The sequence below is a fragment of the Argiope bruennichi genome, chromosome 10, assembly GCF_947563725.1.
Source record: "Argiope bruennichi chromosome 10, qqArgBrue1.1, whole genome shotgun sequence".
NCBI lineage: Eukaryota > Metazoa > Arthropoda > Arachnida > Araneae > Araneidae > Argiope > Argiope bruennichi.
This window is the reverse complement of record NC_079160.1, coordinates 27,184,896-27,211,423: the sequence shown is the minus strand read 5'-3', so window position 1 is coordinate 27,211,423 and position 26,528 is coordinate 27,184,896. Positions and strand designations below refer to the sequence as shown.

Sequence of the window (26,528 nt, the reverse complement as noted above, 5' to 3'; positions counted from 1 at the left end):
ATACTTTCGACAGGTAGGGACGTTTGACCGAGAGGGGCAGCAGGGATAAAGGTTGTCTTTTAAATGTCGAGTTGTAGCTTGCTTATCCCGGTTCAGTTGAATCGTTTTTCGCTGTAGTGGAAGGATCCATTTTCCAAGCAAGGTGTCGACATATTAGCTTAAAACATATTTTTCAGTGACCATTCATCTTATTTAATGGATATTTAATACAAATACCATTTAATCAAATTTATAGCAAAAACACAACAAAGGCAATATTTCAGACAATTCATTTTCTGGTATCTTTTACTTGTTTTCTACTGTTTTTATTATTATTACTAATTCTGTTTTTATAGGGTTCTGAATTTCCTGGTTGTTAATGAATCTTGAAATCATTTAAAAGTACTTTTGACCCGAAGAATGTTTCCATTAATACATCATCTTCAAAACTGGTAATTTACTGATTTTGAAAAAAATTTAATTGTAATATGATAACATTCCTTTACAGAAAAATTTCTGAATAATATGTAAACATATTTTTCATTTACATTTAACATGCACTATTTCTGCATAAATAAAAAAGATGTGCCTATTAGAACTTTATATGATTGTATGGATATAATATATTTGTAGTCTGAGAAAAAAATATTCTGCCAATGATTATATTTGCCTTTACATTCCGAGAACTGTGTATGTCTATTTTTTTATAATTCCTAAACTTCACATTTCTATAATTCTTAATATGTTACTATGAACTGAAAAAAAAATGTATTCTGCTATTTTTAAATTTAAAATATGACATGAGAACATTTCAATTTTGTAATATAAACTAAAAGTTGGATTTTTAAACCATAGATTTTCATAAAAGACATTGACAAATTGAAGTATCTGAAATATATATACTTTAAATAGAATAAGCTTCATGATATAATCTTTCTGTAGAAGTATTTTCTATAATATGATTAGAATTTTGTTAATTTAGAATATAAACTCAAACAGAATAAATTTGGAAGGGATTTAGAATGTTTTCTGATATTTTGCATTTTCTGCAGTCCCAATTTAAAGATATAGCTGGCCAATTTTTTTCTGAAATAAAAATCTCAATCCCAAAACTGTATCATGTTCTCATATCATAAAAACACAATTTAAGACATTATTTGGGAACTTCACATGTTTTACATTTATTTTACATTAGCCAGTTGCAATTATATAGTTTCTAAAAATAATTATGCTATGATAAATTCTTTTTAAAAGGAAAAAAATCCTAGTAAAATATTGCACACATAGATTCATAGTGTCTCTTTTAGAATGTACTAAGTATTCAAAAATTGATTATTCAAAATCAATTGCAGTATTGGCAATTTGAATCTTGGAACATTTTTTTAACGATAAAATGCGACGCATCACATGATTTGTGAGAAGATATACTAGTGTTTAAAATACTTAGGTAAATTTTTCCTTCTTGTCGCTTTCTTTACTTTATTGATCCTGAAATTGTAATTATGGTAGCTATGCTTTTCAGTTGTAATATTTTTTTTTTATATTATGCGTTGTTCTCATTCTTAATAAAGTTTACACATTTTGCTTAGCATTTTATATGTAGTTTGTGTATTTAATATGTATCAATTCATTGCAAAACCTATTTGATAATGTTAATTCCTTTCATTAAAATTTTACATTGTAAATTAGAGCCAAATATATCAATTCAATAGACAAAAAAAATTTTCATAATAGTATTTCAATTTAGTTACATGCTAAATAATTTGCTATTTTTATTATTTGATTTTTAAAAGTTATATTGTAAAATATTCTACATCCAAAGCATCTCCTATTATGCAATATCAATGTTTGTGGGATTAACTCGGTCAAATATTCATGTATAAATGTTTTTCATTGTCAGTCTTATAAAGTATGAGAATTACCTATATAATTCAGTAAATAAATAGCAGATTGTAGTTATTTTTTTTTATCACTAACCACTTACCAAAGAAATTTTTAGCAGGCATTCAGCTAAGTGTAGCCTTATGGGTACCAATCTGTAAATATTCTTACTATATTCTTGAACACTGTAACATTTCTATATTTTATGGGAATAAATATTTTTCCTTTACCTATAGCACAATTATGAGAATTACATATATAATGCACAATGGTTCCAATGCTAACTGAGACTATATTGTCTATGCTTATCAGCCATTCATATTTTGGTTTCCTTAATGATTTCGAAGCAAACCTAATGAAAACAAATATATCATTTTCTTAACTGCCTCACAAAAATGAGCTGTTATGTAAATATTTAAAACAAGTTTTAATCAAATTACTTTCATTCTGTTTCCTTGACTTTTCAGACTTGCTATAACTTTGTTTCTAGAGTGACCATCCAACTTTATTTTGTGTTTATTATTTTTTTATTGTAAAACAATAAAATAAATAATATAAAATTATAGAAATTTAATATTTCTTCTCATAGAAAAGAACATATTTTTATATAAATACTAATAAAAAATAGATATAACTATTTTCATTATATTTTTTAATTTGTGTTGTTTTTTTTCTGCCTCTTAAAGTCAAATAGCACAATAAGTTTTTCAAATGATGAAATATATTGTATGCTTTTGAAAAATTCTTTGTTTCTAATAAAACTACAATGCTATATCTTTTAATAATTAGATACAATATACCAATGGAGAAACTAAATTGCATTTGAAATTTTAAAAAAATCTGCCTTGAAAAATTTAGATTCATTTGTATATTAAGTAAAAAAAAAGTATTTCACTTCTTATTCTATATTCAATAAAGATAATAAAAAAAAGTTGTTTGCAATAGAAAGTTTATAAAATATTATTATTTAAATTTATTAAATTAAAAATTTCTATAAAATATCTATTAACTATCATTGAGCTATCATCAAATTTATTCAATTCTTGAGAGCTGAAGTTCTACAGATTCACTAGTTTATTTAGCATAATTATAATATATAAACCTATATATAATATATAACCTGCTATTGTATTGAGTTTTGAAATAGTTGTTATTCTTATATTTTGCCTGTGAATTATCTTGTTCAAGAAAAGAAAAAGACTTGCTTCTAAATTCCTTTATGTACTTAAAAATATTATTTGTATGATATTAACATGTTATTTATAAATAATTAAATAAAAAAAAATATGTACTAGTTCCTTTATTATATTTTTAATTTTGTGATTAATCGTTGTTTTGAAAGGTACATTTCTCAGTGTTTCTGATATTTGTGTTCCAATGAGAATATGAAAAGTTTTTACTGTAAACTATGACAGTAAACAAATGCATATACGATATTAAATTACACTTTTTAAGACTTAATATTTGAAAAGAATATTTATTTTTGTGTTTTAGCTAAAATGAAGGATTGACTTCGTTAAATAGAGTAGGATTATTTAGAAGAGATTTTTGTTTCATAAGGAAAATGCAACAAAAATAATTCAAATAAAAAAAAAGAAGTAAATTTTGAATTATTTTGATTTATTGTTTTGTAAGATATATATTTGTTTTTTAAAAGCTTAATAAGCTTGTTACATTATGATAGTAAAAGGCATTGTACACTTTATTAATAGTTATGTTTGTTTTATTGAGTTAGTTTACAAGCTACAACTGTGAAGTAAATATATTTTACATGTTATAATTCATTTATCAGCATATGCAATTGACATAAAGTATGACACAAGACTGTAATAACAACTGAGTTACTATTCAGAATTGCTGTAAATGCCAAGTGTTTTGAATTGTTTTAAGTATTGTGCTCCATAAATTTAATTTTTAAGATTTTTTTTTAAATATATATATGAGACTAAATTTATTTTATATTTGTTTTTGTAGTGAAACTAAGATGTCGGAAGGAAAAATTATCACATTTTTCCTTTTGAATAATGACTGGATGGTCTTCACTGACCAGAAAGATCGTGACAAGAATACTCCAGTAAGTGTTTTTAGCCAAAGAACTGGATTTGAATTTGAGCTTCCTGCTTCATATAATCAGTGGATTTCCATGGAAAGTGTTGAGAATGGTTTACAGCTTATTTTGAAAGATGATCAAAATACTAAAGGTAACATTAAAATGGTGGCTCATTTAAAAATATTTTTGTATACTTGATAACTGAAAACCATTTATTTTAGTTTGTATTCTTTAGTTTGGTATTAGAAATGTGAGATTAGATTTTATTTAATTTGATAATAGAGTTGTGTTGTTTTGGCAAAAATTGGTATTAAATATCTATGATATGGTATGGTATGTAATTGCAGTAATTTATTAAATTTCAAAAGTATAGAATTGAAGATGCTTGTGTATTAATACTAGCCATCATTAAATATAAATGAATTTTAGTTCTGGAACAATCAATTTGTCAATGTTTTTTAGCGATTGATTGCTGGCATGTAGTTAGTTTGTATGCTAATTTAAATATATAAGGGTTATTTTAAAACCAATTATTTTCTCATAATTATCAACCAATTTTTAGAGTGAAAAAAACTGTGCTTTTATCTAAAATTTAGTAAGTGCTATTTAATGAAACATTTCATTTCACTAATTTGAGAACTAAAGATGATTATATGACATGACTAGATTATTTCTGCAACTTTTAATTTATATGTAAGCCATTAAAAATTACATTTATCTAAATATAGATAACTTTCAGGTTACCTACTTCTTTTAAAACTGAAAAAGCTTAGCCATTCTTCATTAAATTTTTCTTTCAGTTCTATTGAATAATCACTTTTAGTTGCTGTTAGTTACTTGCTGTTAGTTACAAGTTTCCATATTTTTTTTAGTTAGTTAATTGTGGATTGTGTGAAAGTTAATAAACCACACACTTTATTCAATTGAAATTTTGAAATCTTATGAATATTTTTCTCATAAAATTTAATATAAATAAATATGGATTGTTTGCTTTGTCATCTAGAGCTATTTATAGTTCCAAAACAAAAATAAATATATTTAATATAAAGGTAAGAGTCTGATTGTAGATTTTATTCGAGATTACAAATTTTACTTTTTGTAATATTTATGTATGTTTATAGATCTATCAAAAGATAGGGAAAGTGAGTGGGTTTTGTATATTTGTCTTTTTCAAAAATTTTTAATCTTAAACTTACCTGAATACATTCAGATTTGTTCTTGCATAAATATGTATAAAATCTTATAATTATGATTATATATATAGTGTAAACATGAATGCCCCCCCCCCACCATTATCCCTCCAATGAGAAGGGGGAAAAACCTGTGAAAATGGAACAAAACTCAAAATTAAAAATTAATGGGGGAAGTATTTATTAGTATTAATAATATAACTTATCTATTTATTTAATTCAGATTACAGTCCATTTTCTTTATTGATTTTCTAACTTTTAATTTTAATCTTGTAGTATAATTCTTTTCTTTTGAATTTTTCATTATTATTTGAAGCACTGGTTATACAGTGATAAAGCCTACACTTTGAGCTAGAAAATACCAAACTTGAAATCCAAATTCCATTGAACAGTCTTTGAGCTTGGTTTTTCAAGTTCAAAAGTCCTGCTGCTAGTATGACATAGAAATTTAGAAAAGCAAGGAGTAATGTCAGCTCAAGTGTCATCTTTGTCACCTGACCATTGTTCTTTTTCTCTCTTTCTCTCTATATATGAAGCCTAGCCTAAAATAAGCTCATATTGCTTTAAAATAAAATATTAATATTTAACTTCATAATTATTGTCATATAAAGTCATTTTCCTTATTAGTTATTATTAGAATAAGTAGTATTCCTTATTACTTAAAGAAAAAATGTCATTATAATTTTATTTATTTATTTTTTTTGCAGATAATGCTTTAAATTGTTTTGAGAGTGATTGGCGAGCTGTTCTAGAAAGATATTTATTTGCTTCAGAAGATTCCTTCTTGCCAGACATCGCTCTAGAAGTGGGGCCTGAAAAAACTCTATTTCATGTTCACAAGTTCATTCTTGCCTTAGGCTGTGATGTCTTTAAAGCTATGTTTTATGGACCTCTTGCCGAAAAAGGCGAAAAAGTTTGCATTCCAGATGTCTCGCCTGCAGGTTTTAAAATTGTTTTGAGGTACTAAGATTTTCTACAATAATTTTCAATATACACCCTTAATAGCATTATTAATTGCTACAAATTGCATTGGAATTGTAATTTAGGAAATATTTTTTGGGAAAAGTGTTCTTGAAATTAAACAAAAAATAACTTTTCAATTATATTAATTTTGATTGCATAAATTAATTTTTTTCCTTAGTTTTGGTAAATTTTGAACACAATTTGTAATGATAATTTTTATTATACTGAAATTAAAAATATTTTCATTACTTCAAGGAATTGTTGAGTCATGTGATTAAAAAAAGGCTTTAAATTAAGCTTAAAGATTTTAAACAACTTCATTCATTTATTTGAAGAGTCGTGTTAAAATATGAGACGAAATAGTATATTATCTAATAATTGCTTCAAAAAATATTTTAAAAGAGCAATTCCCCCATCCCCATACTGCATCTTATTACAGAATTGGCAACTTTATAACCCAATATGCTATCACACTTTTATATGAATAAAACAAAATTAAAAAGTCTTAAAAATATGAAGTCTTAAAATTTTTTCATAAGTTCAAAAGCTTTTTTTAATTGAAAATTGTGAAATATTTACAAAAAGCTCTTTACTAAATTTCAGAAATAAGAAATAATAATTTTTATAATTTTACCATTTCTAAACACTTTGTGTTCATTCTTGATTCTATTGCACATTTTCATACACACATTTTTGTACTTGATTTAGTTTATTTTATTCATTGATCTCATTTGATATTATTAAATCATGTTTATATATCTCATATTGAAGCATTTGATTGTAAAGTAACACATTGTTTGATTTCAAACAAAGAAACCATTTAAAAAATTTTTTGTTTTATATATATATATATGTGTGTATATATATATATATATATATATATATATATATATATATATATAATATAAATTATTGAAATATACTGTATTAAAACTAGGTATACATTTATTTTTATTTCATGTTTAAGACATAAATGCCTCTTTATGTAAGTAATAAATAATTAATATTTTAAAATTTCCAAAAATTTATGCACACATGTCAGTTATGTCCCAAATTTTTATTTTTTAAGACAATTTTAGTTTTTAAAAATTGAAACAGATTTTCAATATTATAAATATGAATGATTTTTTTAAAATATAAAGAATTTTCATCCTAAAATATATGGATGATTTTTTAAAAAAATATAATGGATTTTCATCATTAAAAATATAAAAGGTTTCATTCTTTAAAAAGTTCTAAAGCTGGTAATCTTTCGGTTTAAATACAAAGGATTTTCGTCATTAAAATTTTAAGTAAAAAAATTGGATGATTTACAATTTATAGCAAATTCTATTAATTTTCTACTTTGATATAATTTTTTAACTAATGCATTCAAATAAATTAATTTCATTTCCTTTCCCACAACCATTTCTTCCTTTATATGTAAATGTTTATTTTTTAATTCATGGAATTAATTTATTTTTTTCTCTATTATTCCATAGTTTGGGGAGGAAAACAATAAATCGACCCCACCTAGTTTTCATCTATTAACTGTACAATTATTTTTTCATTATGTTTTGTGGACATTTATTTTATTTCATTTACAAAATATTCCCTATTAATTTAGAGACCCTTTCATTGTTCGAAGGATAAAGTTTCAAGAGTATCCGAGGCATTCAGCTTTCTCAAGACATCCATTTATAAGCGAAAAGATTTTAAAAATGAAAATCCTTTGTTTTTTAAACCAAAAATTATCACTTTTAGAAGTTTTTCTTTATGACAAATAATTTATTTTGCATCATATTTTATTATAAATTTCAGTATTTATTCCATCATATTCAATAATAAAGTTTATAAAAAATATTTCAGGGTGGTTAAAAATATTTTAATATAACATGCACCTCCTTTATATAAAAGATGTGTTTACTTTCCATGAAAATAAAAATAATAATAAAAAAAATCAAAGAAGAATTAAACTCTGAATGTTTTGATTTTTCTGTTAAATTTTTTAAGGTCGAAAATCCTTTGTATTTTTACTATCCTTTAATATAGTATAAATCCATCGTGTATAAAGATTGATGATAATTAAATATATTTGAATTCTTACCAAATAAGTTGCAGACCAACCAAATTTAGGTTTCAATGCTGTAACCTGTGTGGAAGTTCTTTTTAATTCTTCCAGAATTGGCTGTCTATGTACTTTAGAATGCTGGCATGATAAACATGCGCTAGTACATAGTTTGTCATCTTTATTCATGTTGGACTTTAGGGAACACTTTTTGTTATCAATTTTAATATGAATCTTATTCCAGGTCGAAAATCTGCAGGTTGATGAAAATATTTTCTGCCCAAATTCTGCAAGTATATACTGAATGTCCCCAAAAAATTGAAATGCAGTTTAATTCTTTAACCATTAGAGATGAGTAGATGATGTATATTGCAAAAAACAGTTCAAAATAAAATACAGAATAAGATTATGTTAATAAAAGAAATTTGCTATTAATTTTTAAAAAGTCACGCTTTTAAAATGTATATGCAACCCCTCTAAACAAATTTGGTTAGTTAAATTTGTCTTTTCCATCCAACACAATCATTAGAAAAAACTGCATAACTGTATTTTTAAAACCTAATGAATTATGACACAGAAGAAAAAAAAAATGACGTCTCCCGTGTTTCGCATCACGTAAAAAGATGTTTTTTCGGTGAAAATAGGGACCGTCTAAAAATCGTTAGTTGGAATTTTTATATCCAAAATACGAGAGTGTGTGTCAAAATATCGAGAATGCTCTTAAATAAGGCTTTAATGGATCGAGATAAACAGTGGTCTGCCTATGCGAGCAGCGTAATGCCTGCGGCTCTGAATTTCATTTTATGCGGTCTCGCAGTTTGCAAATATAAAAATAAAAAAATAAATTATTCAAATAAATGGATAGATATTTTATAAAGTGTACTTTAGAATGATTTTGTGATAAAATAAAATCATCTGCTTTTCACTATATAGTTGTTTTCAAAAAATTTAGCATCAATATTTGAAACGACTAAATACGAAATAAAATCATCTGCTTTTCACTATTTAGTTGTTTTCAAAAAATTTAGCATCAATATTTGAAACGACTAAACTGCAGTAAAAGAAAAAATAGTAAATTTAAATTGCCTGTGAATTAATTTGTTAGAATATTGTTTAAAAAATTTATGATAAATTTGACAGTAAATTACCTGCATGTATTTATTTTCTATTTCAATTCTTACAAATAAAAATGTCAATCTGAACATTAAAAAAAACATTTGTGATGGTGCCGAGAATATGCCCTTAGCAGACAAAAAGGTTTTTAATGTAAATATGTTTATGCCTTTCGTTGTTTATGTTTTAAAGATGTTTTTAAATACATATATAAGCATCGCAATTGGAAAATAAATTATTGATAATAGAATATAAATTTTATAAAAAAAAAATTTTTATGTGAAATTTTTTGTTTCTTACTTCTGTATCCTTAATGATTATAAATGGTATAGCTGCAAAATGTTTGTTTCAACTTCATTGTCACATTAAACTGTTTCCTTTTTGTATTAAATTTTGGCATACTCACACATGAGTGAAATTTTGCTCTTATATATCTTTCTCTTGCAATTGAACCATAGACATTTTGAGCCAATTTGGTCACCAGTTTCGCAGCTGTTTTCACTACTGTAATGTACATGCTTTGTAAAGAAGCACTGCAGCTGCTTTACAGGACTTGGGACAGATATAGTTGCATTAGCTCTATCTGATATTCTGATACAGTTAGAAACAGAAACTACAGATGTCAATTTAGTATGTATTTGAGTTCTTTTGTGTTCATTCTGTCTTGAAGGGCATAATAATTTTATCTCTTCTTGTATATTTGAAAGATCTCGTTAGTTTGTCTTTTTTTGTAAAGAACTTTGTTGATCTTCAGCACTGTCATTATCTCCAGTAACTGTTTTTGACACACTAGTATTTTTTTTTCTTAATTATTCTCTGTTGTTCTTTATTTTTTCTTGCTTCGTTCTTCAAATCACTTGTCTTGTATTTATATCAATATTACTTGTAGCCATTTTCCTGTTAGAACCTTTATTGTTTAGAAACTCTCACACTCAATACTTTTTTCCCCTTTTTATACAAGTATTAAAATGACACACTTATAGACAGTAATATCAAATAAACATTTAGTTTCTTTTCTAAATTTTATGAATTGGAATCAAACTTATCTGACCATTTTCTGCTTTTAGACTTTTATAAACTTCTATACTTAGCAAGATAAGCTTTATCATTTGTAAAATTCTTTTGCTAGGAACAATGGGAATAGAAGATCCTGACCATATTTGTTCTATTTTGGGAACTAAAGTGTCACATATTTCACTTACAGAAGGATCTTTCTCTGAAGCAGTTTTAAGGTTATGTCTTACCTCTTATAACATTACGTTTCATTACAAATTCGTAAATGGGTAATTAAACTTCAAGCAAATCACTAAATTTCCTAAAACTAGGGCATTCTGACATGTGCCTTCACTAATTTAAATTTCGCCATTTTTACTTAGAACAATGCTCACAGACTAGCAAATCAATTACACAATAAATGGAGTGAAGACACCAACTCATCTAAACTTGGCAAATCAACTAACCAGACACAAGCTCTGAGCTTGTGTCTGGTTTTTAATATTGCACGCAAACAAATCTCCGCTTCTCCTCCATAACATTCGCTCCGACGATGACTAAGTGTCCGGGATGCCATGCCAATGCAATAGTAAAACCACTTTCATATTTCTATTCTTATATAACACCTATTTAAAAAACTTAATAATCGAGACACAAATCTTTGAAAAAGTGTGTTTTTACGAAACCTTAACGTCCTAGTGGCATTTCAAGACAATATGTTTAACATATTGATGACTATTGATCAGTTGATTTATTATTTATCAAACCGTTTAGTAAATATATTGAATATATTATTAGCAGTTATTGATATATGTAGTAAATATACTTTTTCTATACCGATTTTTTAAAAAAATAGGAAAAGTTATTGAAGCATTTAATGTATTATTTTAGGATCGAATTCATGAAAAATTTCGAAGTGCTTAATGAAATTGAATTTATTAATAAACATATGCAAAGGTTATTAAAAAATACATTTCTCTGGTTTACAGTTGAAGATGTAGAAAATAAATGTTCAGTCAATGAAAGATTTAATAGTGCGTTCCATATTAAAAATGAGAAAATATTTAGCTCCTAAGGATATGAAAAAATACGTTAATGTATTAAATCACCAATTAACAATTATAATAATTCATATTATAGATCTGTAGAAAATGACCGCTGTTGAAGTGAATAAAGAAGAAAATAAATCGTTAGTTTATCATAATTTTTTCAAAAAAAAAAAAAAAAAAAATGTTAAAACCGAAACACTGTCTGTCAGAATATCAAAATATAAAACAACATTTGTGAGAGGTTATGATTTCACATTTGCTGAAATTTTTTTTTATCATTTATGAAGTACTAAAAACAGATCGAATCAAAAATTTGAATAAAAAGGAAATGAAAGGCACTTTTTATGAAAAAAGAATTAATTAAATACACAAAGTGTTTTTTAAACTGACGGTACTGAGATACCTCTGTAACTCGAACTATCAGCCGCAAAGCCACCGAATTTTTTACGAGGACTATTAACGACATGGGAAAAAGGAATCCTCGAAAAAAAATTTTAGTTGGGAAAGTTGCCGATAGGGGGAGTGTGGCGCTTTTGATCTAAATGTTAAGTTTAACTGCACGATAAAATTTTAAAAAGCTACAGTAAACAGATAAATGAATAACAAAGAATTAATTTTTCCACAAATGTGCTTTATTCGAAAAAATAACTTCTGTAAATGGTTACAAATTAAAAAAAAAAAAAAAAAAAAGAGGATTCTATTCGACTTCCTTTTTATTCTTTGTCCTTTTGTTTTTATTCAGTACAATCACGTTCCTGGGGAAGACATCGGCTATTTTCAATATGACCTCTATTTTCTTGGACTAAGCATTGCATTCTGTGCACCGTACTCTCTACAGCTGAATGCAACATTTCAGGAGGCATGTTCATAACAGTCCGTGTTATGTTTTCCTTTAAAACTGATAAGTTCGAGACTCCACCAAGATAAACCTTTGATTTTAAATAACTCCACAGAAAAAAGTCACATGGGGTTAGATCTGGGGAGCGAGGTAGCCATGCAACACGAAAACAGCGACTAATGACTCTTTCCTCTGTAAAGTGATGGTGCAGCAGTTGCTGTATGGATGTACCAGTATGTGGTGGTGCTCCATCCTGCATAACGATAATTTTATATAAGCATTACCGTTGCCGAAGTTGTGGGATAACAAAACTACTCAGCATATCATGATCTTTGAGCTTTACGGAACCGGTATGCGGTCCTGCTTGGGTAATAGTCTGAAAAAAGTATGGTTCGATGGTAAAATCTGCTGTTAAACCACACCAAACAGTTACTTTTTGAGAATGAAGTGCGATTTCTTGAAATGCCTGCAGTTGTTCAGATGTCCAAATTCTAGAATTCTTAGTGTTAACAGTCCCATTCAAATAAAAATGGGCCTCATCACTCCAGAGAATTGTCCAAGGTCAAGCCTCGTCGACCTCCATCCTAAACAAGAAATGTCAAAGGTTAATCGAAGATCATAATCTGTAGCTGTTTATTCATGCAAAAGGCTAATTTTATATGGATAAAATTGAAGAATTTTTCTTAAAACTTCTCATACTGTTGAAGCACTAATATCCAGTTGTCGGGTGCGTGTCCACGTGTGCTGCTATTAGTGCTCATCTGATTTCTTTCAACGATTGCAGTCGCAACATCTATGATTGTATCCTCCGATGCCGGTTTCCGTCGTCTACCAGTCCGAGTTGCGTGAGAACCTGTTTTTTCAAATTTTTTAATCATTGCTTTCACTTTATTAATTGATGGAAGTCCTTTACGTAAATTGCTTCGACTTCTAAATTCGCGAAGAGCGACCGCTGCATAGGATTGACTAAGATAAAAGAGCTTCACAAGTAATGCACGTTGTGCCTAAAGTGAGACGCATTTTACAAATCAACTGATACTTGAAATGATTTTCAATGCCCCGCTTCTTATTTATAGCTCTGTTACAGCTTCACGCCGATAGATGGCGTATCTGTCGAGTACAAAGTTCTGTTAATTCCTTTTTTGTATCAGAACGTTGAGAGTGTGTAAGAACGATGGACGTGGAACCCGATTGTGAGAGGTGTCCTAATCTGTAATAGTCTACATGAAGTGGCACAAAAAACGTGTCCAAAAATAAAATGGTGTTCACCAGCAAGAAATGAGTAATTATTTGAAGAGAATTACAAGCTCAAAATACTGGCGCTGGTGTCGACTACGTAATCGGGATTTTGCAATTTTTCCCCGTGTTTTATACAAAATTTTAGCTATCTTTAAGTGTAAAGCGCCACATTTTCCCCTATCTGCAATTTTTTGATTTTTTTTCCCCATGTTGTCAATAGTCCCCGTACAAAATTTGGACTGATATTTCAAGCTAGAGAGGTCTCGTGAGTACTATCAGTTTGAAAAAAACACCCTGTTCTATAATTCGGGGGTGGGGGTGGTCATACTCAATTGAAGAATAATAGAATATAATAAGGATTTTTTTGTCCTTAAACTTCGATGGATTTTCATCCTTAAAAAGATTTTAACTGAAAAATTATCACCTTCTGTTTTCTTTAATTTCAATTTTTAGTTTTAAAGAAAAATAATCAGGTTTTTTATATACAGGAAGTGTTATTTTTTTCAATGAATTTAAACATTTTCATATGTTTTTAAATTCTTTATAAAAATAAAATGTAATGAATGGAAACTTTCAAAAATCATATGATTAAATTTTGTGAAAATTATCATAATGTTCATGTAGTTACTTTAGCTAATTTATATATAAATTATATACTTTTCTTATTCTATACAATAAAGATTTTTATCTAATTCATTTAATAAGTTTGAACTATTTAATATATTAATGTTATTACTGAATATGATGAAAAAGAAATTATTTGTTAATTAAGAAAACTTTTTAAAGTTTATAACCTTTTAGTTAAAAACAAAGGATTTTCATTCTTAAAATTAATTTTCTAATAAATGGATGTTTTGAAAAAGCTGAATGCCTGAGGTTCTCTTGAAACCACATTTTTCAAAAAAATTGAAGGAACTGGAAATTGGTAGGGAATATCTTGTAAATGAAATTTTAAAAAAATGTCCATAAAATATGGTGAAAAAATTATTGCAGATTTAGTAATATGTGAAAACTGGGAGGAATTTACCACTTTTCTACCCAAACTATGTAACAATAAAATAACTGAGAAAGAAATAAAACAACACAATAAACTATCCGAGTAAAAATTTGTATATAAAAGAAGATAAGATTGAGAAATCTTATCTTCTAATTAATTTGAATTCATGATTAGAATAATGTTATCAAATAATTGGAAAATTAATAGAAACTGATATTAATTGTAAATCAAGCGATTTTTTTTTTCATTTTAATTATTAAGGATGAAAATCCTTTGTATTTTAACCATAGGGTTACTAGCTTTAGTTTTTTTTTTTTTTAAAGAATGAATATTTTTTATATTTTTAAAAGTCATCCATATTTTTTTTTTTTTTGGGATCAAAATATTTTATATTTCTTAAAAATCATCCATCTTTTTTAGGATGTAATTCCTTCATATCCATCATATTTTTCCATCATATCCATCATATTTTTAAAAAACGAAAATCGTCTTAAAAGCATAAAAACTTGAGAGGTGTGCACAACTTTTAAAAATATTTTTTAAAGACTAATTATTCTCTACTTGTATTTAACATGTATTTGTAGTAAAATAATATATTATAAATATTAGTAAGTTAAAATAGAATTTTGCATTTGATAGTGCACTGAATGGTAAATTCAAAGGGATTTGCTGACCTGGTGGATCTTAATGTACAGACAAGGTCATCTAAAAAATTGATCACCCTTGGTTAGAGTATTTTTGCTCCCCATGGGATCCATAATAGGGACTGGAATATCTTTGACCCTACAGAATTATATAAAGTACTTGCTTTAAAAGAAGTGATATGATCTCTTATCTCAATTTTGCAAATGGATTTTATTTCAAAGTAGAATTTTGCACACCATCTTTCGCCACACTTGATGATATACTTGATTAATTTTAATAATTGTTGTATAAAGTATTTTTTCTGTTCAATATATTAAATAGAAAAATATGAGTCATATGCGTATTATTATATTAATTTAAATATCATTTTATATTTTATTTTGCATTTTAAAATTTTGATTAAAAATTTTTAATATAGAATATATGAAAATAAATTTATATCTATAACTCAATATAATATTTATATCTGCTCTGCATCATTATATATATATCTCTCTCTAAATCGAAATTAAATCATAATTTATTCTCTAATTTTTATCTTAATTTAGCCCATAATAACGTCATTCTAAAATGTTCTCTTATTTCCTGATCCAATTCCTCCTTTTTTATGGAATTAAAGCTACAGAAACTCTGTAAAAATGTTTTAATCAGCTGTTCAGACGCTCCGCGTGAATGGATAAAAATCTGTTAAGCTAAATGAATTTTTTTAAAAGATACTTATGCTCCATTCACCTAAAACAACACGTGTAAAGAAATCACTGTTAGAATCTCATAGTATATAATGACCGAGGATAAATATTTCTGGCTCTTTTCATTCTTCTGCTCTTGTATCATTTGTGAATGAGCGTCAGTTCATTCTCGCTTCTTCTACATAAATTATGCCTCCCGGGATGGAATAAAGCGAAGCTTTAAAATTATAGAAGTGTCTTCTCTCTTCTGCCACGAAACTGCTCAAAAATATGTGTGTTTGCATTATATATATAATATTTGTGTGAGTGTGTGATGATATTTTAAAATCTAATTTTTGTTCTAATTCATTTCCAAAGTTTTAATCGTAATTTAGCCCATATTAACTTCATTCTAAAATGTTCTCTTATTCTCTGATCCCATTCCACTTTTTCTATTTAATTAATGCAACAGAAAATTCTCTAAAAATGATTTCGTCGCCGGTTTCGAGTGAAGGGATAAAAAAAACAAAATGATAACCTAAACAAAATCTTCTGAAAGATCCCTATGATTCTCTTACCTATGGCCGACACGTGTAAGGAATCCCGATCAGAATCTCATTGTATATAAGTACTAGGAAAATTATTCTCCCTCTCTTTTACGATAATCTGCCCTTGTATCGCGCTGTGAACGGGCGTGCCTTGTCCGCGTCTTTTGTATATAAATCATGCCTTCCGGGATGGATGAAATAAAACGAAGTTAAAAATTCAAAGTGTCTTCTCCTCCTTCTGCCACGATTCTGCTTCAAAAGTTATGGTTACATATATAAGATTATCTAAATGTCTACACCTGTTCAGGAAATTCAAATTCTAGATTTTGTTAAATTTCTACATTTCAGACATCTCTGAGACTGAAAAACGCATTTTTGCCTTATGCCTATCTACCTGCCTGTAAAATGTGATAACTAAAAATTGCTTTGAGTTAGGTGGTTGATATGTGGTATATAAAAGAACGATGATATTTGTAGATTTCTATCAACTTTTGAACAAAATCCATTCACAGGAAATCTGCCTTTCTGTTCGAGTACAAGTGAGCTCATTAACCACAAAATGCAAAGAGTTAGATAGATAAAATTTGTTGCATAGATTTAGCTTCTAAATTGTAGATTCTTATTGAATTTTAAACCAAATTCGTGTAAGGGTCTGTCGTCTGTCAGTCTATATTTTAATTTCATAAATGCAAAGACTGAAATCAGTAAAATTCGGTTTGTGATCTTATGACTACAACTGTTGTTTTCTGTTAAATTTTGGTTGTAGGTCAGTAAGAACCAAAAATATATATTCGTATTTTGATAAGAATTCACACTACAGATCTATATTTCGTAACTGTTGTTCACTAATGCCTTGCAAGGTATTCATGGTCATCCAGGGTTCATAATTTTATGCAATGGAACAGTGATACGACTTTTATTGGAATGTATGCAAGAAAGTTTGGGAGAGACCACACTTCTGCAGATGGTTTGTTTTCTTTTAAACCGTTTTCCCCTCATAATTACTTTAATTAAGAATATTTCTTTAATGAATTTTTATTTTGCATGTTTTTTTTAACCCTTTAAAAGGCCATTTTTTTTCTAGTTGTGGTATATTAAAATATTTTTAGAATTGAGATTGGCTTAAGAAAAGAAATTCATTTAACTTATTAGATAAATTTAATTTGATTGATTAATTAATTTGGCTAATTAATAATTAAGTAACATATTTAAACACGACATTTTGTATGAGATAAAGAACTGAAGCATCTTAAGTTTCTGTCTTATTGAAAAATGTGTTAGAATGTACGCCAATCTTCATAAATTTTTTCGAAGATTGATAAATTTGGTGGGCAGCATATTTCCCATGGCCCTTGAAAGGGTTAATACAAAAATAATGAGTTATGAAAATTGAACATTATATGGAACATTATATATTTTTATTTCATACAGTTTAATAGTCTAAATGGTTTTCTTAAAAATATTTCTATATGTTTTCTTCTGTTTGATTATAAATTCTCGACCTTTAGAGATCAGAACTTAAACTCTAGATTCCCATTTCATTAAATCTGAATTGTATGTGACCTTGATTGAAGTTAATTTTCTCAAACAACTGCTTGTGAGGAGTGATAGTTTGGAATGAAGTGTCTTGTATGTATGTATATATTAATAATACACTTCCAAATTATTCTTGCAATAAAATTGATATTTTTTTTACTTATGTAGTGTTACTTATTTATATTTATTTCTAATATTTCATTTATATGTATTCTCTTCGAATCTTCCAATTCAATAGGACGACCAACATTGTTTTTTTGTTTTTTTTGTTTCCATTAATACTTAATGTTGCCACATATTTTTGACTTTAATCAGAATGATACAATAAATTGATGATAATGATATATTAATTCGAAGCGATAGAAATGACACGGACGAAAATAGTGATAACGAAAGATGATCTTTTAAGTAATTGAGAATCTTTAAATGCCTGTCATTTCTGGTGGTCTTGGTTTTATGCTGAGTTTTTGAATTTTCTTCTGCAGCCTTGAGTTCAGGGGATTGGCCCAGTTCTTTTCTTGGAATATAGTTCTTGGGAATGAATTTCTTTCTATAGAAAACATGGTTTTATTCTGTCGATTGAAATTCTTTTAACTTTTCGCAGGACTTAAATATCAAAATATTTATCCTGCCCTCTTCTTACAGAATATGTCCCGATATAAAAAGCTTTAGTGAAGAATATATGAGAATATGTGAGTTGTTATGTATGTGAGAACAGTGAGGGGAAATGTTTAAAAATCAAGGACTGTTCTATTTCCATTGATTGTTGTAGGTTTTTGCTTCATATCTCTTATTATTTTTCTGAAGGTTTTGAGAAATGACTGTTTTTTGAAAAGGACTGTTGAAAATAATTCTCAACTGTCCCAGATATAAGTTCTGCTGATGAGCTATCCAAGTCTTTGACAACTGATCTCATTCCTAAAAGAATAAATAGTAATGTTTCCAACCATAATTTTCATTCGAGCTTTTAATATTTTAGGCTTGCTTTTAAAGTTCTGTATTGTCTTTCGATTAAGTCATTTGCCTGCAGTTGATACGCAGTTGTAGCATTTACATGAAAACCAAAATATTTTTCCCAAAACTTGAAAAGGTTGGCTATCAAACTAAGACAACAAATGCACAACCGAGATAAACACATGCAACTCACAACAGCACACTACAGATGCTATCGAGTACTACCAACAAGTAGTAATTGGTAATAATAACAACCACAGCACACAAATCGGCCAGCTAGAATTCAGCAGAAGGAGGGAATCTATGCAGCTTCACTCTACGGCCTTCTCCAAACCTCTGCAATTCTCCACTGCCCCCTCGCTTTAGCTGTATCCAACTGATGACTCACTACTGCATGACTGGCTACTCTACACACGACTCGATGCTGCTTTCACAATAAAGACTCAGGACTCGGCACACAGCTCAATTCAGCAGTCGCTTGAGCTCCTTACAACGCTAGCTCTTCGCCGGACCTGTGCAACTATTGGCCGTTGACTCTTTCCACAACTCGTTTCACGACTGACTGCGGTTTGAGATTGCCGGCATTTTATACTGCCGACAAGTGAGCGTAGAAGGTTCTGGAACAAACAGGCATATGTCAGTTCCTATTGGATGAATAATTAAAATTCTGGACGTTTCCAGTACTATCTATTTTGTCGCCAAATGATCGCTAAGCTTGTCGCCTAGTTCTGGAATCACTGACGAGACACCCGATCAGCGTCCAGCAGAGCTGATCAGACAACTGCCTTTTCAATGATTGAACTAACTCTGCTGAGTAGCAACATTACAGATCTATAAATGGTCTGTAACAGCATAATAAAATTGATCTGCCGTTTATTTCCTGATATTTATATCTTGGAGCTGACTAAACAAAACATTAAGTTCAATGGAACGTATCACGTATAATCATATTTTATTTCATCTCTAATTATCTTTGCATTTCTGACCGTATTTCTAGTTGAAGAAACCTGGTCCTTACTGTTCTGGAATTTTCGAAAATGGTTTTCAAAAAGATAGAACTTTGACGGTTGCTATGATTATTGCATTAGCTTCACTTTCTCTGCTTTCCTTGTCGTCAGAACTTAGAATTGTATCACATGCAGGGAAACCAGTGAAACGTATTATATGCAAGTTTATATTAATGCTCTGATTCCAATAAAATTAGTATTTTTTATTTACGATTACTTTTAATATTCCATTTAGATTTAGTCGCTTCGAATTTTCCAAATCAAAAATAGAGCCAACGTTGTTTGTTTTTAAGTTTTCATGGTGACTTAATATTGCCACACATTTTTAACTTAATTAGAATGATACAATAAGTCGATGGAATCGAAGCGACGTTACCTGGAAAGTAGGGTGTTAATGCGTTGTTTGTTAGTCTGAATGGTCCAGAATTATGAAGTCTCTTGCTAGTAGTGTTCATGTAAATTCGGACTAGGATATTATTTATTAATTGGGACATGTAGTTTCAGAATTTCTGATTTAAGAAATACATAATATATAAAATACTCAATTATTATATTTTGTTTTAGGTACTTTTATGGAGCTCTTATTCATTTGACAGATGAAGATGAAGCTATGAATACTTGGATTGTTGCTGATAAATATTGCGTTGAAGAATTAAAAGAGGAATGTGGGAACTTTTTCCGCTGTTGCCCTATAACCGGAAAAAATATTTGGAAACTCTACGAAACTGCTCTTTTTTTTAATTTGGAGCAATTAATTGACTGTTGTAAAAAATTTATGCGGAGGTATACTGAAACATCACTTTGTGGTGAAGGTTTTCTGAATGCAAAACTTGAGACTATTCAAGAGCTCTTCAATTTGCCAGTTATACGTGTTAGTGAATTGTTTCTGATGGAAAGTTTGGTACATTGGGGCATGAACCAAGTTCAAATTGGAGTGGCCCTTTCACTTAGAGATGCTCTAAAACCTCTCTTGCCACATTTTCGTTTTGGTGCCCTGACACCAGAAGAGTTTTGTAGATTCTTGGATAATAGTGCTGATTTGCTGGATACGTCAGATGCTTTGGATATCTTGAAGCATGTAACAAAGCCCTGCACATGTCCTCTTCCTGAATGGTGTAGCGGAATGAAGTGGTCTAGAGCTGATAACTTATCTGAACGCTCATTTACTCAGTATCAATGTATAAACAAATATATAGGACATAAAAAGGAAAAGACGAAAAAGCTTGAAAGACAGCTTGAGATGAATCTGCGTAAAATAAAATTCAGCCATTTCTTTGTGTAACAACTATCTCTTTTTGATTGTGATTTTTACTATCATCGAGTTAGTAAAAGTTTATATAAGTCTTAAATTATATTTATTTAATTTTGCTGAGAAGAATTTTTTTTTTATATATATACATATAATTCCTAAGAAATGTAATTAAATTTTATTTTGCATAGTCTCTAAGATGTTTTTAAATTCAACTAAACTTCTAATTTAATTTGCCTATTTTTTTTAATGCTTGAAGAATTTAAAGATTTTATTTTTCTTTGCATATACTTTTTAAAATGCGATATGTGTTTCTTTTTAAAATTTTGATACATTAAAAGAAAAAAAATTTTAAGAACTAAATACAGATTTTCAGAAATAAAAATTTAACTATAAAAGGCAATGTAATTTTTATCAAAATAAAATGTATTGTATTTATTGTAGTTGTGCTGTTAAATATCTAAAGTAAATCAAATTTCTTAAATATATCTTGGAAAAATCCGTAAGATCTGTTTATTTTAACTGATGAAAGGAAACAACATATTTTATCACTGGATTGTATAAATTAACTTGAAATTTAAGTTTTCTTTTTTGTTATATTGTATTAAAGTTTTAAAATTACATAAATATTCTTTTAAGAGCCTCCGGATACACAATATAATTTGATAAATATTTGGATATACCACATGTATCCAAGAAATGTCTCAATTAATTATGTATTAATTATTTTATTAATGTTTGGAAATACATTTAAGGGCACAATTTCTGTCTATTTTTTTTTTTTTTTTTTCCCTGGAGGGCTTCAAATAGTTTCTTAAAAATAAATCTGTTAGAAATTTAAAAATATATTTGCTAATTTTTAAATTGCATTCCGTTAACCTTGTAACTGTTGGCAAAATCTTGTGTGATTTGTGCAACAATACCATCTGATCCTGCAAATACAGAGTTTTGTCATTTTCCTATAACGCTTATTTCCTTTATTATGAGATATTAGCATATCATGTTAAACCCCCTACTCAGAGCCAATTTCTTGTATTCCAAAGCAGTGGATATGGTTAACAACATATTACAAAATAAAGCATTTTATGAAGATATATATGTGCTTATTATATACCTGTAATCAATAATAAATTTCCCAATGTATATGTGCAAATCGAAAGCATTTAAGATTAAAGAAAAAATTCTTATATGGCAAGCAGGCAGACCAAGACAGTTAAGATAAAAATTGAAACTAGTTCTCTATATATGCTCTTGATTATGTCTTAATTTTTTTTTCTTTAATCAAAATGGATAAGTCCCTAAAATATTATAATTTTTCTAAGATGTTTAAAATCAAATGGCTGTATATAAATATAATTTGAAACTGTTTATGATCTTTATATAAAAATGTGTAATTTTGAATGCTGTTATATTTTATGTTGTCTCTTTTATTCTTTCGAGTTGATTCATTTTTTTTTATTAGCAAATTTGAAAGATTTTAAAAGCATATATTGTTGTTACTGAAATTTTATTGCTGAAACTTAAAAATGATATAATTATGTTAAAAACCCTTTGTACAATTTATAGAATTTTATCTAAGCAATTTTAAAGATGTTTGTGAATAACTTTTTTTATGATTTTATTATTTATTTGAACACTGAATGTTTCTAAAATGATTTTTAAATTTATCTATTTCTTTTTGCATGTGACTTTTTTAGTTTTGCATGAACATATGTTAAGAATTTCAAACTAAAAATCCATTGAAATTTTGTTCATCAATTGTTAGTGATAATTCATATTTCTGGTATTCATTTTATTGATATCCAGAAATTTATATGGATATAGTGTCTTGTAAATATTTTATGTGTAGAGTTAGAATAATGTTCTTTTATTGTTTAGAATTGCATATATATTAAAAAGCTCGCATTTTTAAAAGCATTTAGTATTTGTAGTGCTATTGTATCATAAATTGGAACTGTATTTTGTAATGGTCAATTTCTTATTTTTGATTTGATTAATTGATGGTATTCAGTGTTTTTTTCTCTAATTCATACAAATTTGAGCTGCCTTTTTCTTACTAAATTTTGTGTGTAAGATATTGAAATGTGAATTGTTGTATTATTATAACTATGTAAAAAAATGAGGAATAAATGGTTTTATTCCTTGTTTTTGTTTCTCAACCTGTGTTAAAATTCACTTATCTTTATTTTTAATATGTACTATAATTGATTTTGAAGAAACAGTTTTTTTTTTGAAAAACATTAAAAGGAATAATGTTAGAAAAATATTATTTTTCAAAATTTCTCAAATTGTACTACAATAAATTTGAATTATGGAATATTTTTTTCTTCATTTTGCTAACCAATTTCGGAACATTGCAAAACAGGGCACACTCTCAGTTTTGAAGGGAGCAAGTGGATAATATCTTTAAAGAATAGACTTCATCTTTAATTTTTTTTATATTCTCCAGGAATTAAAGTCGCTGCTTTTCACCGATAAATACTTCTTGTGGCTTTACCTTCAAAAAGTAACATATGAACTATCAACAACAATATATATTTATGCATGCTCTTTTCATTTTTGAGAGATTTGGAAATTGTAGAAATGTTGGAATGATTGATTTAATAACATGCAGACAAAGTATTTACGAAATTTAAAAAAAAAAATGCAGTTATGAATAAAGTTTATTTCTAATTTTTATTTCTTATATATAGAATGATAACATTTTTCTTTTCTTTTCTTTTTATGTAAATGTATGCTTATCCATTTTTTTTTCTTTTCTTCCTTTCTTTCTTTTTTTTTTGCATAAATTTCAGATGCATATTGTGTACATTTAAAAAGGCAAATCAATGATTCTAAACACAATTTTATTTGCCTTTTAGAAATGGATTTTATTTTTATTAGTTCCAATAAACCCTTGATTTATAATTCATGTATTTGAAATCTTGAACTTAATTTTCTCCTCCCCCTCCCCCTTCAAATGCATTAAAATGTTGTTCCACTCTTAGATAGGCCGTCATTAGTAATTTGAGCTCCTATGATCCAACGGAAATACCTCTTATAAGATAAGTAAGGAGGAAAAGAAAGTCGCCTGACCTTTTGAGTTTACAATCTTCAGAGCTTTTTAAAAGAGAAATTTACAAACCAATTTCAGTCGCACTTAATTGCAAATATGATGAGTTTAATGGTTGCATTATAAATATTGTAATATATTGTTACAGAACGATCAAATAAGAGAGTAGCGTAACAAAACAATTCTTTTATTTACAGCCTTATATATGTATACAAAAATAACTTGTTCTCATCTAGGTTAATATTATTTACAAAATTCATACAACAGTTAAAAGCATGAAATAGTTCCTCGATCAAATAGGCACCATAAAAAACAATAACAGACTGTCAGTTCCAATGGCTACACCAGAAATCCAACGATCTTTATCAGGTGGATCCTAGCACAGAAACCCGAATCACATGGAGCCTCTCACAAACTTCGAATGCTGACGTTCCTCCGACTTCTCTTTCGACGTCTCTCACTGCTCTGCTCTCTTCTCTCCCTCTTCATACAAAAAAAAAAAAAAAAAAAAAAAAACCCTCATTTTATTTTCATCAGATCTCCGCCTCTGACTTTCTCTTTGGTGAACTTGAGTTCCTTATCACCCAACAGCTGCTCAGCGATGCTTCTTCAATGATCTCCAGTCGACTATGGGAATGTCTGTTGATGATCCATCTTTGTAACTGACCCCTCCCGAGCACATGTTTATCATAATCAATTCACAGCTAACACCGGGTTAAAGTCCACCTGACTTCGACACTTAATGAAAACAGTTGCTGGTAATTGATCGTTTCTTAAAGATTTGAGGAGTTCATAATTGAAAAAAGTTTAACATCTGGATGTTTTGTCGTTCTTCTCACTTGAAGACATGATGGATCTATTTGAAACGACGAAACACACATATGTGGCCCTTTATTTGGATACAACACATGACCAGACACAATGACTCTCTCAGTGAAAAGGATTCACATCTGGCGGCCCGTAGGCACTTAACTATGAGTGAGAAAATGTTTGAAGTTACATCTGGCCAGAATGCCAATTACCATGTGAGGGAGGCGGGAAAACGTTACAATATAAATAATCATTCAATGCCTCTCTACTCGAGTATTTTTTTAAGTGTCTGTTACATTACAAAAAACTATAACTGTCATTTTGTTTTTAAGATCATGACAAAATATAGTATACTCCTGAAAATCCGGTTCGTGACTATCCAGTCTAGTTTTCTTTAATCATAATTAAATGAGGAAGATGGAGCGTTGCATTGCCAAGGCACTAGAAAGGGGGTGTCTGCTATGATTTTCGTATATGTGTGCAAAATACAAGCTGTGATAGGAAAAGAGCAGCATTCTACTCGTTCATTGTTTGGTGAGCGTAACGAACCTCAATTGTTTGACTATTATGTTAAGGTTACCTTTTCAAATCTGTGCAATCATTTATCAATGAAAAATAAAATAAGTTTGAGTCAAATTTTTTTATAATGCCTACGAATTAAAATATTCTTGCATTTAAATTAGGCATTACAGAATTTATGTTAAAATTTGAAGAGTTTATATCCTTTAACTTACTTTTTCCAAATAAATTCTTGAAATGTGCAGTGCAGTATATAAGCATATATAAACTATACTCTGTTTCACCCTAACTTGGCAGTAGTGTATATTCTAGGCATGCCGAATCGCAGTCGTCGTCAGGGGAACAGGGTTACTTTAAAGTACAAAGTTACTAGAAATGCAGATCGCTGGCGAAACTTTATCTCGCAAATTTTTCGCCAAATAGTAAATATTTATTTACTTTATCATATTATCACTTTATCGGAGAATTAGTTGTTTCCTTATTTTCATTATTTTTTCAATATTATTGACACATTATTTTAATAAATCATTAAAGTTATTTCCTTTCGTTTCACCGTTTCTCAAAAGAAAACAATATATCTTTCAATATTCTGTAAAGCGTAGTTCGGCTAATGTTTTTCGAAAAGATATCTGTATCATCGTTCACATCTTTTAAAACTTGATCTAATGTTGAGATCTCATTTCTGCGAAAAAAAAAATGCATGGATTTTTCGTCAAATACAGAATAATGTAAAATCATCATATTTTACAAGACCTGAATGTTTATCTGCTGAGCCTGGTCGCTTCTTTCCAGGGTACTCAAAGGATGCCTTTCTTTCTTTTTTCAAAAGGAAAACCGTTCATTGCGAAACATCTGTAAGATGCGAAACTTTATCGACGATTTGATTGATAGAATCTTAAGGGTTTTCTCGGAGTCGAGAATAAACATTTAATATGTTTCTGCGTGCTACACTTTTTGATGGTTTCACTCGTCTTGAAGGTGTGCACAGCGTAGTCGATGATAACACTTTCTCTTTTTCAAACATTTTAGAAGTTAATAGAAATGATGAATCGAATAAATATTCACCAAACAAAACTAATAACTACTAATGCGATTAATAGTATCAAAAATATCAGCTGCTAAAAAAGCGAGAATAAAAAAGTACGAAAGATGATAATGGTTGCGAACTGAATGAAGTTGAGTTGGCGGAGACGTAAAAGAA

The 26,528-nt window shown here is 28.3% G+C and overlaps 1 protein-coding gene across 3 annotated transcripts; it reads left to right on the top strand.

The window, feature by feature from the left end:
• Positions 1-23,568, top strand: LOC129989262 (BTB/POZ domain-containing protein 3-like). 3 transcript variants are annotated; one of them, XM_056097663.1, is made up of 5 exons: positions 1-142; positions 336-431; positions 3,835-4,061; positions 5,808-6,060; positions 20,262-23,568. In XM_056097663.1, exons 2-5 carry the CDS (start codon positions 400-402, stop codon positions 20,977-20,979), a joined length of 1,230 nt encoding a protein of 409 aa, XP_055953638.1. In that variant the 5' UTR covers positions 1-142; positions 336-399; the 3' UTR covers positions 20,980-23,568. The 3 variants fall into 3 exon arrangements, with proteins under 3 accessions (XP_055953638.1, XP_055953639.1, XP_055953637.1); XM_056097662.1 differs by having other exon boundaries at positions 47-251; XM_056097664.1 differs by lacking the exon at positions 336-431 and having other exon boundaries at positions 46-278.
• Positions 23,569-26,528: the final 2,960 nt, after the last annotated feature.